The sequence below is a fragment of the Lathyrus oleraceus genome, chromosome 4 (assembly GCF_024323335.1).
Source record: "Lathyrus oleraceus cultivar Zhongwan6 chromosome 4, CAAS_Psat_ZW6_1.0, whole genome shotgun sequence".
In the NCBI taxonomy this organism is placed as follows: Eukaryota; Viridiplantae; Streptophyta; class Magnoliopsida; order Fabales; family Fabaceae; genus Lathyrus; species Lathyrus oleraceus.
The window spans coordinates 49,826,766-49,842,364 of record NC_066582.1 but is presented as its reverse complement, the minus strand read 5'-3'; the positions used below and the strand labels follow the sequence as shown (position 1 = coordinate 49,842,364).

General features: G+C 35.4%; 1 protein-coding gene across 1 annotated transcript; it reads left to right on the top strand.

The window, feature by feature from the left end:
• Nucleotides 1-4,229: 4,229 nt before the first annotated feature.
• LOC127073184 (glycine-rich cell wall structural protein-like) lies at nt 4,230-5,439 on the top strand. The gene has a single exon (XM_051014313.1). It carries the CDS (start codon nt 4,403-4,405, stop codon nt 5,114-5,116), a length of 714 nt encoding a protein of 237 aa, XP_050870270.1. The 5' UTR covers nt 4,230-4,402; the 3' UTR covers nt 5,117-5,439.
• The last annotated feature ends 10,160 nt before the right edge of the window (nt 5,440-15,599 follow it).

The window sequence follows — 15,599 nt, the reverse complement described above, 5'->3', positions numbered from 1 at the left end:
ATTTGATTGTTTGTATGATCCTTAACTATAATCACGTTAGCGTAGCTTTTTCGTTATCGTGTTTGATTAATTCGTGTTTGCTTAATTCGCGTCTGCTTGAATCCGTTTGCTTAATCCGGAAATTAGGAACATACATCATATAATATCAATTTGAACTTGTTAGTGGATATTGTAATCGAATGGGATTGAATCCGCTAGGGAATTGAAATTATAAGAATCGATGATAAGTCAGAAATCGATACAATAGATAAGCTTATTTATCAATTTTGCTTTTACCTTTAATCATCTTCGATTTAAGTTTTGAACCTTAAAATCCCTTCTTTCTATTCGTTTGGTTATAACATTCAAGAGTCCTTGTGATACGATATTCGAGTGTCGCTTCCGTTTTACTACGTAGGAAAGATACTTTCTCTACTTTAAACAAACAGTTTAGTAGAAAAGATAACCATTATACTTAGATACACAATCATAAGTATAGTAGTTGTGCAACAACCACAAAGGTTCTTAACCTCTTAAGATTTCTAAGATACACAATGATAATAAATCTTAAGATCATATGCAATAAAAGTTATAAATGAAAGTTCAGAGTTATGTCCAAGATATTGTATTGTGTTGTTGTTGTACATCTTCCTTCAAATCTTCAGCTTCCTTTTATATAGGTAGAGAAAGAGTCGTTGGAGGGTTGAGCATAAAAGCAAACTTAGTGAAGAAGTATGCCAAGAGAGACATTGGAGAATGTATCTAGTTAGAAACATTGTCCACTAAATAATGGCATTGTTCACATCATCTTTCAAAGTACTAGGTATCTACCAAAAGGTATAACAGACTGAAGATGTCACATCACCATTCCTTAAGTCTTGTAAAACGAAACCTTAGTTGACTTTGTCATCATCATTACTTATTCTACTAGGTTACCTTCTGCATCGACCGTTTGATATGGAAATTGCTCATATCCATCTAGTCTTGTAAACTAATTTCTTTTTATAGTCGATCTCCTAACATTCTGCTCAGGTGGCTCTTCGTTTCGATTGGTTGAGACTTTAGTTTGTTGGTCTTATTCAAACATAATTGTGAATGTATCTTTCTCCTATTGAATTGATCTTTGACTATAATCCCACTTTTTACCTTCATCCACTAGAACATCTCAATTAATCATAAGTTTATCATCATTTGATGAGGATAATTTGTAGGCAACATTGAATGATAACCTATGAGAACCATAGCCTAACTTCGATCATCTATCTTCTTCCTCAATTATTCAGGAACATGCCTGAAACACATTGATCCAAAAACTCTAAGATGACTAACATTTGGATTTTTTCCTGTTCAAGCCTCATAAGGTGTTTCTCAACTATCTTTTTCGTTGGACATCTGTTTAGAATGTATACTGCTATCGAAGCTGATTCACCCCAAAATCTCTTTGGCATATCTTTAGCTTTCAACATGCTCCTAGTCATATTTAATATACTTCTATTTCTTCTCTCAACTATACCATTATGTTGAGGCATATAAGGTGCAATGAGTTCAGGCTTTATACCTTTATTAGTGCAAAATCTTGCAAAATCTCAAGAGGTGTATTCACCACCACCATCAATTCTTAGTTTCTTTTACTTGGATCCACTTTGTTTCTAGACATGTAATTTAAACCTCTTGAACTATGTGAATACCTCACTCTTCCTTTCAATAAGGTAAATCCATATATATCTAGTGAATTCATCTATAAAATTTAAGAAATAACAATTACCTTCATTTGACCTTCTTCAACATGTCCACACACATCAGAATGAACAAGCTCTATCTTTTTTCTCGACTTTATGGATAAGTCATGTTTGAATGCCTCCCTAATTTGTTTTGCTTTGCATCATTCCTCACAACTTTACTTGTTTCTTTAACTTGAGGTAATACATAAAACATCTTCTTCTGGTTAAGCATACCTAGACCTTTGAAGTTTAAGTGTCTATACTTGTGATGTCATAGCCAGTTCTTGTCTTCGACATCAGTCGAAGCAAGATATTTGTGATCAATCGTGTTGATCTCTACTTTGAAGGTTTTATTATTGGCCAATGGTGCTTTCATAATTAACCTTCCTTCACAATCATGCACCTCCATTTGATAGTTTTCTAGCTTCATGTTGTACCATTTATCAAGTAATTGACCTATGCTCATCAAATTACTTATTATCGAAGGTACATATAACACATCAGTTATGATGAATTTTCAACCATCCTTTCTAACCACATATATGTTTCCTTTTCCACCTGATGTGACATGTCTTCCATGTTCAAACTTGATCACTTTCTTAATTTATTCATCTAACTTGGTGAACCAGATTTTATTACCAGTCATGTGGTTACTGCATCCTGGATCCAGATACCACGTGTTGGTTTGTTCGTTTTCTGAATGAGTATCTGCCATGAGCAACATGTTATCAGAGCCGTTTTCTCCAGCACGTGAATATTGCACTTCGTCATAATCTTTTGCTCTTGATTCCTTCTTTCTTCGATAATCTCGAGCATAATGCCCAAATCTTGACAATTGTAAGACTGCACCTCCTTCTTGTCAGTTGTCTTCCCTGAATACTTGATGCCCATGACTTTCTTGATTGGATCATATTGATTCTTTGAATTCTTGCTTGACTTCTCATCATTGGCAAGATTCTTTCTATGCTTCTCCTTTTCTTTCCCAAATTTCTTGGTGAATCTTGCTTATGTGGCATGTTCATCCGTTGTCTCCCTCTCTGAGTTCCTCTGCTTCAATCTCATCTCATGAGTCTCTAATGAAGCTTGAAGTTCTTCCACCTTCATCTCAGATAGGTTATTGGACTTTTCAATGGACACAACAATATAATCAAAATTTGTTGATAAAGATCTCAACACTTTCTCAATCTTCTGCAAATTAGTGATTGATTAACCACACACCTTCATCTGGTTCGTCAGTAACACCCCACGCGAGAAGAATTCTGAGACTGATTCATATTCCTTTATTTGAGCCATCTCGAATTTCTTTCTCAACGTCTGCAGCTTCACCCTCTTCAGTTTTTCATCTTTGTCGTCCAAGTTCTTTGACTTATCCCACACTCCTGTAGTTGATTCTTCTTCAATGACCTTCTCGAACACGTTTGGATCCACATATTGATGAATCAAAAACAAACTTTTTCCATCTTTCTTCCTTTATTCCTTATGCGCAACCTTCCGAACATCATCTGCATCCTCTTCCAATACCGGTACTCCATCATTCACAATTTCAGCCACATCTTGAAATATGAAAATGACATTCATTTGCGCAACCCATCTCGCATAGTTCTCACCTTTGAAAATCGGTAGATTCGCTAGAAATTCCGCTGATGTTGTATTTCCATTTGCCATTTCAAATCTTCTTTGAATCGTAACCCGAACTCGTTGATACCAATTTATTGGAACAATTAAGATTTAATAAACAAATTAATAAAGAAAATGAAAGAAAGAGAAGAGAGAAAATTATATTGTAAAAAGAGAAAATTCTATTTCCTTTAAAACTGAATTTCAAATTACTACTTCATATTTACTTATAAGCAACAAAGCACAAGTCCAAAACATTAAAAAAAAAATTACATTTTAATTTCTAAAAAAACACTGAATTACATCTAACATGTTTAAACAAGTTAACCTTGAAAATAGCTAGAACCAAATACTTTAGAAAGAGCTCAAATCCTCACATGAGATCAAATTAGATAACTCCAAATAGGCGCGCAGCCAATTGTCTTATAAATTCGTCCAATCCTTTAATTTTGTCAGCCTTTATAATATATTAATAAAAAACAAACAAAACTTCATATAAATTTTAAATTTATAGTTATGTATTCTACCGATAAATATTTACAAATATTTTATTTGTTTATTTGTCCAATCGTCCAATCCTTTCATTTTGTCCCCCTGTTTAACATATAAAATTTAAAATAAGGCATTGTATTATGTAACCCTATCAATTCTGCAATAATATGAAGTATTTATGAAACTTCCAACTATACACCCTAGAATGCTATTTCTTAACAAAAATAAAATCAGGTAAAAGACTATACAAGTTGTCTCTTATTAACTTTTACACCGATATATTTGGCTATAATCTAACTGATCTATCACGGCGCATATATGATTTGGGGCCAACACGCCGCAAATGTAGTTTTTGCTCAAACATGGTGGGAGCAACCATGCCTTTATAGATGACAGTAACATTATGAAGTCTGTAGTTTCATCATTAGTTCATAAATGCAACCTCACTCATATGATTTGTTGATAGGTGCAGGTTTTACAGTTTTACACGTGCATGGTTTTTACTCTGAGACTCTATCTATAAATAGAGCTTCTTGCGAGTCATTCTTATCGCAAGTGTAAAGCAAGGTTTTAGAGTTTTGATATAGTTAAAGATGGGAGGTTTTCACAAGTATGTTGGAGTATTTGTTGTTGTATTTGTGTTGGTGATAGGAGTTTCTGAATGCCGGAAAATAAAGAAACAGGACTTTGGTGATAACTTTGGTGGTGTAGGTGGGGGTTCAGGACAAGGTTTTGGTGGAGGTTTTGGAGGTGGTAATGGTGGAGGTGGTGGTGGTTTTGGAGGAGGTGGTGGAGGTGGTAGTGGGGGTGGTTTAGGAGGAGGAAGTGGAAGTGGTTTTGGTGGAGGGTTTGGAAGTGGTGGTGGTGACGGAAATGGTGGAGGTGGTGGAGGTTCTGGGGGTGGTGGTGGAGGTGGTAATGGTGGTAGTGTAGGGGGAGGAAGAGGTAGAGGTGTTGGCCATGGTAGAGGAATTGGTGGAGGTGCTGGTCATGGTAGTGGATTTGGAGGTGGAGTTGGTAGAGGTAGAGGTGGTGGTGGTGGTGGTGCAGGTGGAGGGTTTGGAGGTGGAGGTGGAAGAGGTGTTGGAGGTGGATCTGGCAGAGGTGCTGGTGGAGGCTTTGGAGGTGGATCCGGCAAAGGTGGCGGAGGCTTTGGAGGTGGAGCTGGTGGAGGTTCTGGAGGTGGAGGTCTTGATGGAGGCTTTGGAAGTGGTGGTGGTTTTGGATTCGGCTTTGGTGGTGGTTTTGGAGGTGGTGCAGGTGGAGGAGGTGGCGCAGGTGGAGGAGGTGGCGGTGGTAAAGTTTAAATTTAACTATTTTTAATGTTATTATGGAACGGAGAGTTAAAATTGTATGCGAAGAAAAAGTGAGAAGAGAGAATAATGGGAAAAATAAAGTGGATTTGAAGTATTATTTAGAATAAATGCAAAAGATGAGAAATTGAAAAAAACGTTTATTGTTTTTAAATATTTAAAATTTTCTTTGAAATAAAAAATCTTGTTGTAAAACTACTTTGTTTTTTTATTTTAGTTCAGTTAATGGATTGATTAACTTAACTATGTTACTGTATTATATAATCAATATTTTCAATTGTTTAAGATAACTTATTTAAAAATTATTTTAATGAGCCTATTGTGATTAAAAGAAGAAAGTGACACGTGAAAATAGTGCATAAAAGACGAAAATAAAGGGTGTGTTTCATCGTAACTTGAAGGGCTTAAAAAGGAAAGGAATTAAATACCAACTTCTCTTGTCCTTTTTTGCTCTTTCCTATGTTTAATATCTATCTTCTTATTTATTTCTCCTTATCAAATAAACCAATCATGAAAATTATGAAGTAAATGAAACCGTTTGTTAAATATGACATGGTATTGATCTTATTTTTCTCCTTTGAGTTATAATGTGAGTTAACCATAATTATCATAATTTCAAATCATAGCACTATATAAATGAATGAGAAGACTATAGGTAAAATTGATTTAAGTTTTAACATAGAAAAGTAACGGACTAAGTTAGTTATGAATAACTAACTATCTAAACATGTCAAAGTTTGAATTAAATTTAGCATTCCTTCTAAATTTAAGTTTTCAAATGCCATAACTTTAAATTATTTTTACAATTTTATGAGTTTTATTTTTCGACTGTTTTAGCAAACATATCGGCTACTTTTTTTTTTTGAACAATATCCAACATTAAGTTTATCTTTTGTGATTTGATCTTTTAGATTTATATGTGTTTGTTCTTTCCATGTGCAATGAGATTTTTGAATAAATTGATGGATCATTTGGTGTCTATCAGCAACTTGATTGGTTGTTCGAGTTTGACCCTCAAATCATTCAACAAGGATTTAAGCTAATTTGATTGAAAAATAGAAGCAATACCTACAATATATTTAGCCTCGCAGCTAGACAAGACCATCACTTGTTGCTTATTTGATAATCATGATACAGATGCTCATAAGAACCTTGTCAGCATCAGTAAAACCAATGAGTTCAAGCCTTTTATTCCCTTTGCCCAGTGAAAATAGGAAATCATAATGCAGTGTGCCACTAATGTATATAATTATTCTTTTTGTGACATTGAAATATAGTTTAAGAGGATTATTCAGAAACCTGCTCACCTATTCAACCGAGAAGTTTATGTTTGGTATGCTTTGGCATAAGTACCTTAGTGATCCTACCAATTGTATGAACAAAATAACATCTAACTTTTCCTCTTCATCTATATCTGATTCTTCAAACATTAAGTTTGTGTCAGCTGGTGTGATATGAGAGTTGCAATTAAGCATATTGAATCTTGTCAATATTTCATTTGTATATTGTTTGATGCATAAATATTTCCACTGAAGTGTCTAAGAATTATAGGCCAAGAAAATAAGTTAGCTTTTTTAGGCCACTCATTTCAAGAACTAGTTTCATCTTAGCTTTGAATTGCTCAATTTCTTTATCACAACTTCCTGTTACTAGAAAATCACCCACATAAAGGAAAATAATTAGTAAACGTTCCCCTTCTTTTCCTTTAACATAAACAACATTTTCATTGTTACACTTTTTGAATCCAGACTCTATGAAGATTTTGTTAATTATTTTGTTCCAAGCCCTTTATGCTTGTTTCAGGTCATATTAGGTTTTGTTAAACTTGTATACCTTATCTTCTTTCTCTTTAATTGCAAAACGATGAGGTTGGGCTATGAATACCTCTTCTTGTAGATGTCCATTTAGGATAGTTGATTTAGCATCAAGATTAAATAGAGGTTGTTCTCTATTTAGGTAGGAAAAATCGGCAAATAATATTCCTCTAGTAAAAATGTCGTATCTTTTCCATTATTATCTTGGTCACCACCTTAGCTTCCAACCATTTAGTTAAATAGTCGATCCCGACCATTATAAATTTTAGCTGACTTGGGGACAATAGGAAAGGACCTAGTATGTCAACACCCAACTTATAGAATGACTACTGCGAGATTACTGAATGTAGGAGTTCAACTGGGGCGTGAGCTCCTACAAATGATATGTCATATTCATAAAATTCCATCGACCTTGACACCATCCTTCCTGTTAAATCTGACTTTTTTAATACTTGTTTGGTCCACTACAACAAACAAGACCTTAGACAGCGCTTTTTTTAGCCTTAGACAGCGCTTTAAAGCGCTGTCTAAACCTCCGCTGCTAAAGGTTTAGACAGTGCTTTTTTAAATCTTAAAAGCGCTGTCTAAGCCCTCCCCCCCTTAGACAGCGCTTTGGCCAAAAGCGCTTTCTAAGACCCTCCTATTTTAATTTTTTTAGGTATACCTTAGACAGCGCTTTTCAAAAAGCGCTGTCTAAGCCCCCCCCCCTTAGACAGCGCTTTTGCCTAAAGCGCTTTCTAAGACCCTCCTATTTTAATTTTTTTAGGTATACCTTAGACAGCGCTTTTCAAAAAGCGCTGTCTAAGCCCCCCCCCCCTTAGACAGCGCTTTTGCCTAAAGCGCTTTCTAAGACCCTCCTATTTTAATTTTTTTAGGTATACCTTAGACAGCGCTTTTCAAAAAGCGCTGTCTAAGCCCTCCCCCCCCCCCCTTAGACAGCGCTTTTGCCTAAAGCGCTTTCTAATCCCCCCTTAGACAGCGCTTTTTACAAAAGCGCTGTCTAAGGTATACGAAATTTTTTGAAGCTTTTGTTTTAAACCACATTTTTTCCAGGTTTATAAACCAGAATTTCTACCTGTTTTCAACCAGATTTTGACAGACAATTATCACATTTTATACATGCCATTTTGGCCTTTTTTCTACCAATTTTTGGCTAACAAATATATATATATACCAATTCAAACCAATTTTGCCTTAAATGTATCAAAATATATACAAATTTATGTACACATTTACAAGTCATTACATATACTACAAATGTACACATTAATTACACAAATTTATGAAAAAACATTGAGCTCTATCATGAATTGACACCACTCCTCTTTGATTTCGTCCACTTGATCCTTTGTATAAAATGCACACTTGAATTCCTCAAAGTACTACATAATAATATAACATATTTTGAATTAATTCCAACTATTTAATTATATGAGATATGTGTAAATATAAAAATAACTCATAAGTTAGAAATACATACATCGGTGGGAATCATTAATCGGCCCAAAGCAAGAGTATCTCGCATAAACCTCAACATGAAATACCCGCAATCTATTTGATTACGTTGTTGAGGACACTACATATGAAAAAAAAATATGGATTATAAATCCTAAGTTTTATCAAGTGTCATCACTAATATAATAAAAAATGTGGTAATTAAAAATATACCGCCACTTTAATCCATGTAATGGAGTTGGCGCCCCTCCTTGAGGTTTGGATATCTCGTTGGGCCCGAAAAGCTTGTAGGACGCTAATAAAATAAAAATGAAGCAATTAGAACAATTCACATAAACTAAGAAATTTTTTGAACATTCTCACTTACGTGTCAATTAGGACCTTCATATCGGGTATGTTGTCCAATCATTTCCTAACGAGTCAAGATAATACACAATTTCTCGGATAGGATTGATTGCGAGCAACAACCAATGTCCACTGTAATGATTAGGCAAATGTTAGATGGTAACTTGGAAAATAATTATAATAGATGAATTTAGAATGAAATGCTAACCCGGTATTAAACGGTATAAAAAACAACTTCTCCGCATCTTTATTGTCATTGAGGATCCGAAGAACGTACTCCGTCACGGTATCCGGTCTATTTAAGATTAAACCTAAGTTGACGGTCGCGGGTGCTAAGAATCCGAATGACTCGTCCAAATCATTGGGGCGCATCAATTTGTCATACAAAAACCTAATATAAAAACATCATTAACACCTTTTTTGAAACATAAAGTAAACCGGATTAACATAAAGTAAACATCATTAACATAAGTTGTTTAATTAATAAAACAAAGTAGACCGGATTTACCTAATATATGTATTGACAACGTTGACGCCGATTTCTTCATGACCAAAAACTTGCATGAAGTCTTCATTACCAATCATTTGGTCGTAATCAAAGCCGAAAATCCCTACCTCCATATGTACATTCCGAACACCTCCGGTCGGTATATCGGTCATCTCTAGAAATGTCCTGAGGCACGACCTATACTTGGTGGTAGGTTTTTTCCTAGCTACGGTCTTCTTAGCACCAGAACTTTTTACCCGTGCGGAGGCGTTGCTAACCTCCTTTTTTTGTTGTGCGGAGGCATTGCTAACCTCATTTTCTTGAAGCTACATGTCATATAAATAGTTAGATCAAATTAAGAATGTAACAACTTCCATGAATATATGTCATATAATTGTATATTACCTCTTTTCTTGAAACCGTGGACTCGGTATGCCGTGGAATCGCATTATCTTTTGATTTGGATTTTGTGGGAGTCTATTTAACATAACCAAGGAAAATATGTAAGTAAAATTTTAAGCATAAATTTTAAACTTTGAATATACACATTAAAGTTAACATAAGTTTTAAGCATACCTCATATCCTACGCATATGAGGTTTGTCGGCCATGCAACAAACGAACCTACTGCTTCGTGCACCGTTGTTGCATCCGAATCATCGCTAGGATATGGTAATGCTGCATTCGGCTCAACTGCAATATCAACTGATACCTTCAAACATCCAGCAGGGAGCTCTCTAGTGTGGAGTAATACTCCGCTAACGTTATGCACTTTTCCCTTGCCAACCATCCGATAGTATGGTGACGACAAATACAGCTGACAATGGGAAATGCCCTAAAACCAATAATAACAAGAAATCGTTAATGTGTATATATGTCAAATACATAATTTAAGCAAATAGTTCAATTTAAGACAATTATATGTAATTACCTCTGGAATGTTCGGCTGAAAGGTACAGTTGATACTGTTTTTGTCCGAAGCATCTTTGTATACTGTTGAGGCGCTAGCCTCTCTTTCTCTCCTCAATGCATCAAGCTCAGCTTGCATGGCTTCCAATCTTGCATGAAGCTCCCGATTACTAGGAGCCTTTCCTTTTTTAATACTCAGGGAGGTCGGAGTGACTCCAAATCCCTTACCCCTCACCCGACCAGAATACTCAGGGACATCTAATGCCCGACTAAGTATGCCCTTAGTATCATCGGGAGATAAAGACTGAGATAGCTCCTCCTGAAAAATCAGATGAATACCGTATACTTGTCAAATATTTGTGTATAAAAATGTTATTCAATTAATGAAAAAATGTTATACTTACACATTTCTGGTATACGTGTAAAACTTCTTCTTGAGGAACTCCAGATTTGCCCACACGGGCTTCCTTCCACAAAACATGTGCAGGAAGAGATGTTTCTGAGCTTTCCTCCTTCTGCAGCTACACATTATGTCATACAATTTGATCAGATAAAACTAATATATGATGAACAAATTTGTTATCGCAATTTATAAATACTTACCATGGATTGTTCTAAGCGTCCATATCCGACACGTCCTTTTCGGTACGGATATGCGGGACTTGATGCTCTTTCCCGATTTGTAGCACTTATTCTTTGAAAAACCGGGTCTTGTCTTTTGGATTTGAAAGCTTCCCATTCTTCAGCCGATATCAAACTTTCATATTTTTTAGGAAGCTCCGCATCCACAAAATTACCATCCGCATCCTTAAGGAACTTGGATGATAAAAATGTCCGAAACCCTGTTAGAAGCTTTCCGGCCAATTTCATACAAAAACCTCTTCTTTCTTCTTCGATGTTAAAACATCGCTAAGAAAAACATACAGATTGATAGTTAGTATCGGTAATTGAAAAAACATAATTGATACCGTATAATTAAGGGCCAAATGATTGTACCTTTATCTTACTCCAAATTTTTTCTTTGGACTCATTCAGCTCTTTGTTTCTCCAATCATCACATGTAATGGGAATTTCATTCCTTACTAGTGCACCGATAAAACTAGTTAAGGTATGCCCATTAGGTTCTATAAGCTGTCCCTGGTTGTTCCAACAGACATCTAGTATGATGCCTCGAGATCTTCCTTGGACCACCCTCCTCATTACTGTGATGCCTCTTCGAATTTCTTCTTCCGCGGATACTTTTTTACTAACTTCCTCATGTTGGTCATCAGCCATGTCTAACCTGTAATAAACCAAGGAAACCATCAAATATCAAATATAACTTATAATCAAAGCAATTGAAAACAAAAAATAAAGAAATCATGCATTATCAGATATAACTTATAATCAAAGCAATTGAAAACAAAAATATAATGAAATCATGCATTATCACATATAACTTATAATCAAAACAATTGAAAAAAATAAATAAAGAAACCATGGATAATTTACCTAAGTCACTAACATCTCTTTCTTTTCTTTGTTGGAATATTAATCACTTGTTTCTTAGCAATGCGTACGGATGAATTGATCCAAATTCCCTCATTATGATCGTTTCTTATATATGACTCATCTGGTATAAGATCCTCAACTTCATCATTTCTATTCAACTCATTCCGTCTAATGCATGACTCATTCTCAACATCAATATCACATTGATCGACACCGCTATCATCAGTCACTTTGTTAGAGAAAAGCACTATAGACCATTTTGTACTCTTCGGGTCATTCACATAGAACACTTGTTTAGCTTGAGATGCTAGAATAAAAGGTTCATCTTTGTACCCCACCCTAGTAAGATCAACTTGCAAAAATCCAGACTTATCCATTCGTATGCCACTACTATTCACCCACTTGCAACCAAAGATGGGAATCTGAAACTTCTCGTAATCAAATACCCAAATGTGCTCAATAACTCCAAAATATGACAAATTTGCATATTTGGGGTTTAAGTCCTTCATACTTGATATATGCATTGCTTCAGCTAGCACGGTGACACCACTATTTTGCATAGTACTCTTATCATCTTGTTCTTTGGTATAAAATGTGTATCCATTAATTGAATATGCGCTATGAGAAAACACATGCAAACTTGGACCATATGCCAAACATCTCAACATTTCTGTTACCGAAGAAGGATCTGAAGAGCGCTTCAAATAAATATGATCCTTCAACCATTGTATGAAACTTTGATTGTGCTCTATAACTATCCAATTTTCATTTCTGTTCGGATTTAACCTTCGGAGTACATCCTTGTGCATTTCAACATATGGCTCAACCTCATTATTATTGTGCAGAACATACAAATGAACTTGATCCCGTTCATCCCTTGATATTGTCACAATTTTATTCCCAATTAATTTTTTACCTTCCATTTTGTCGAAAATCTGAGCTCTGGGGAGTCCAATCGATTGAACGTTAGACAAATATTCAGTACAAAACTCAACAGCTTCTTCAACAATGTATCGTTCAACAATACAACCCTCTGGTCGACTTCGGGATTTCACGTACCCTTTTAATATTTTCATATACCGTTCAGCAGGGTACATCCATCTCATATAAGCTGGTCCACACAACTGTGTCTCTTTCACAAGATGAACAACTAAATGAACCATTATGTCAAAAAAAGACGGAGGAAAATACATTTCAAGCTCACACAAGGTAATTACAATCTCTTTTTGTAGTGTTGGTAAGATCTCGGGATCGATCACCTTACTACAAATTGACCTAAAGAAAAAACACAATTTAGTTATGGCACTTCTTACTTTTTCTGGCAAAATAGAACGTATACCTATCGGTAGAAAATGTTCCATTATAACATGGTAATCATGTGTCTTCAAATTCTTCAACTTGAGGTCTTTCATAGAAATAAGTCTTCTGATATCAGATGAGTATCCTTCTGGAACCTTAACTTCACTCAGAGACTTACACAAATTTTTTTTCTCCTTTCTAGATAAAGTAAAAGCAGCAGGTGGTAGATATGTTCGTCTTCCTTTCTTCACGGGTGCTAATTCAGTTCTCATTCCCATTTTTAACATGTCCTCCCTTGCTTTAAGGTCATCCTTAGACTTGCCTTTTATATTGAGTAATGTACCGATAACATTTTCAAATACGTTTTTTTCAATATGCATAACATCGAGAAAATGTCTCACGTACAAAGACTTCCAATATGGCAATTAAAAAAATATCGACCTTTTCTTCCACCCGCCTTTCACAATCTTATGTGCAAAAGGCTTGCCAAACTCAGTAGGCACATCTTTCACCTTTTCAAAAACTTGTTCACCTGACAATGCGGGTGGAGCTCTACGATGTTCGGTGTCTCCATTGAATGCTTTTCTCCACCCACGGTAGTGATGTTTAGAATGTAAGAATCTACGATGACCGAGAAACACATTCTTCTGGCAAAGTTCCAATCGAATCGTATCGGTTCCGTCTTCACAAACAGGACACGCACGTTGACCTTTAATGCTATACCCAGATAGATTCCCGTATGCTGGAAAATCATTAATTGTGCCAAACAACATCGCCCTCAAATTGAAACTTTCTTTCCTATATCCATCATAAACCTCCACACCGTTCTCCCACAAAATCTTTAAATCTTCGATCAGAGGTGTCAAGTATACGTCTATGTCATTCCCTGGTTGTTTAGGCCCAGAGATTAACATAGATAACATCATGTACTTACGCTTCATACATAGCCACGGAGGTAGGTTATAAATCATAAGAATCACAGGCCATGTGGTATGTGAGATACTTTGAAGACCATGTGGGTTCATTCCATCAGTAGATAATGCCAATCGAAGGTTTCTTGCTTCTGATCCAAACTCAGGATAATCATTATCAATCTTCGACCACTGTGGTGAATCAGCCGGATGCCGATACATTCCATCAATAATTCTTTCATCTGCATGCCAAGTAAGATGTCTTGCATCGGTTTCACTACGAAACATGCGCCTAAATCTCGGAATTATCGGAAAATACCATAAGACTTTTGCGGGAGATAATCTTTTCTTATATCGAGACAAACCGCATTTAGGGCACTCAGTTAACATTGCATATTCGTTACGAAACAAAATGCAATCGTTAGGACAAGCATGTATCTTATCATAGCTCATGCCAATAGAGCACAACATTTTTTTTTGCCTCATAGGTTCGATTAGGAAGAACATTATCATCCGGTAGCATTTCTCTCATAAGGGCCAACAACTCTGTGAAACTTTTATCCGACCATCCATTGCCCGCCTTTAAGTTGTACAACTTTAATACCGCAGAAAGTCTTGAGAATTTAGTGCAACCTTTGTACAACGGTTTCTCTGCATCGCTTACCATCCTCTCAAACATTTCAGGACAATCATGAAGATCTTCTTCCAGTGCTTCTACAATCTCTTCAACTCGATCACAATCGTATGTTTCCGTGTCTTTGTCGTATGAAGCATAGGTCGTATTACTTTTTCCACTCGATTCAACATTCTCGTTAATTTTCTCACCATGAAATATCCAACACTGATAACTTTGATCAATTCCATGCCTCAGCAAATGCGATTTCAATCCATGTGCGTCAACCTTACCAATATAACAACAACGCAAGCAAGGACAATGCATTCGTCTGGGGTTTTCAGCGTGTTGAACAACATACTTAACGAATTCCGCAACCCCACTCTCGTACTCTTTGGTCATTCGATCGGCACAGATCCATGTTTTATCCATGGTTTTCCTACTTATTAAAGAAAACAATTAATCCAGACGAAAATACATAACTAAGGTAGTATCTTTGAATATCCTAACAATTATAAAGTTCAATTCATTTTAAACTTCAAAAACCTATACATAACCAATGTTAATATAAACTTCAATAACGTATCCGATACGCCAATATACCAACTTTAATTACCTCATCACTTTCATTTTTTATATTACAAGAATCAAACTTTTTCTATTACAATATACCTATAAGTATACCTATAACTATATTAGAGTTCGTTCAATCATTTTATGGGAGAAATCTTGTTCCTTTAGAATGAAAGTGAGATGAACAACACTTTCACAGTTAAAAAGAAAAAAAACTACCTATTCAATCTTCAAGTATAATCACTAAGGAAACATGAAGTTTGAACAATATTGAACATCTAAATCCAAGCCTAGTCATGACAGCCCCAACATGCAATGCATTTCAAAATTCATCATGCATACCAAGCAAGTATAAAGAAAATCAAATTGCATACACATATACATACACAATTCAATATACATACATACACAAACTAACAACTCCCAAATCACCAACTATCATTAAACATTGCATTTGTAACACCAGCAACTAACCGATTAGCATAGCATTTTCAACAAACAGTTAACCATAATTATCATAATTATAAATTTCAATGAAGAAACATGTACACCAAAGCATTAGTACATAGCATTACATAGCA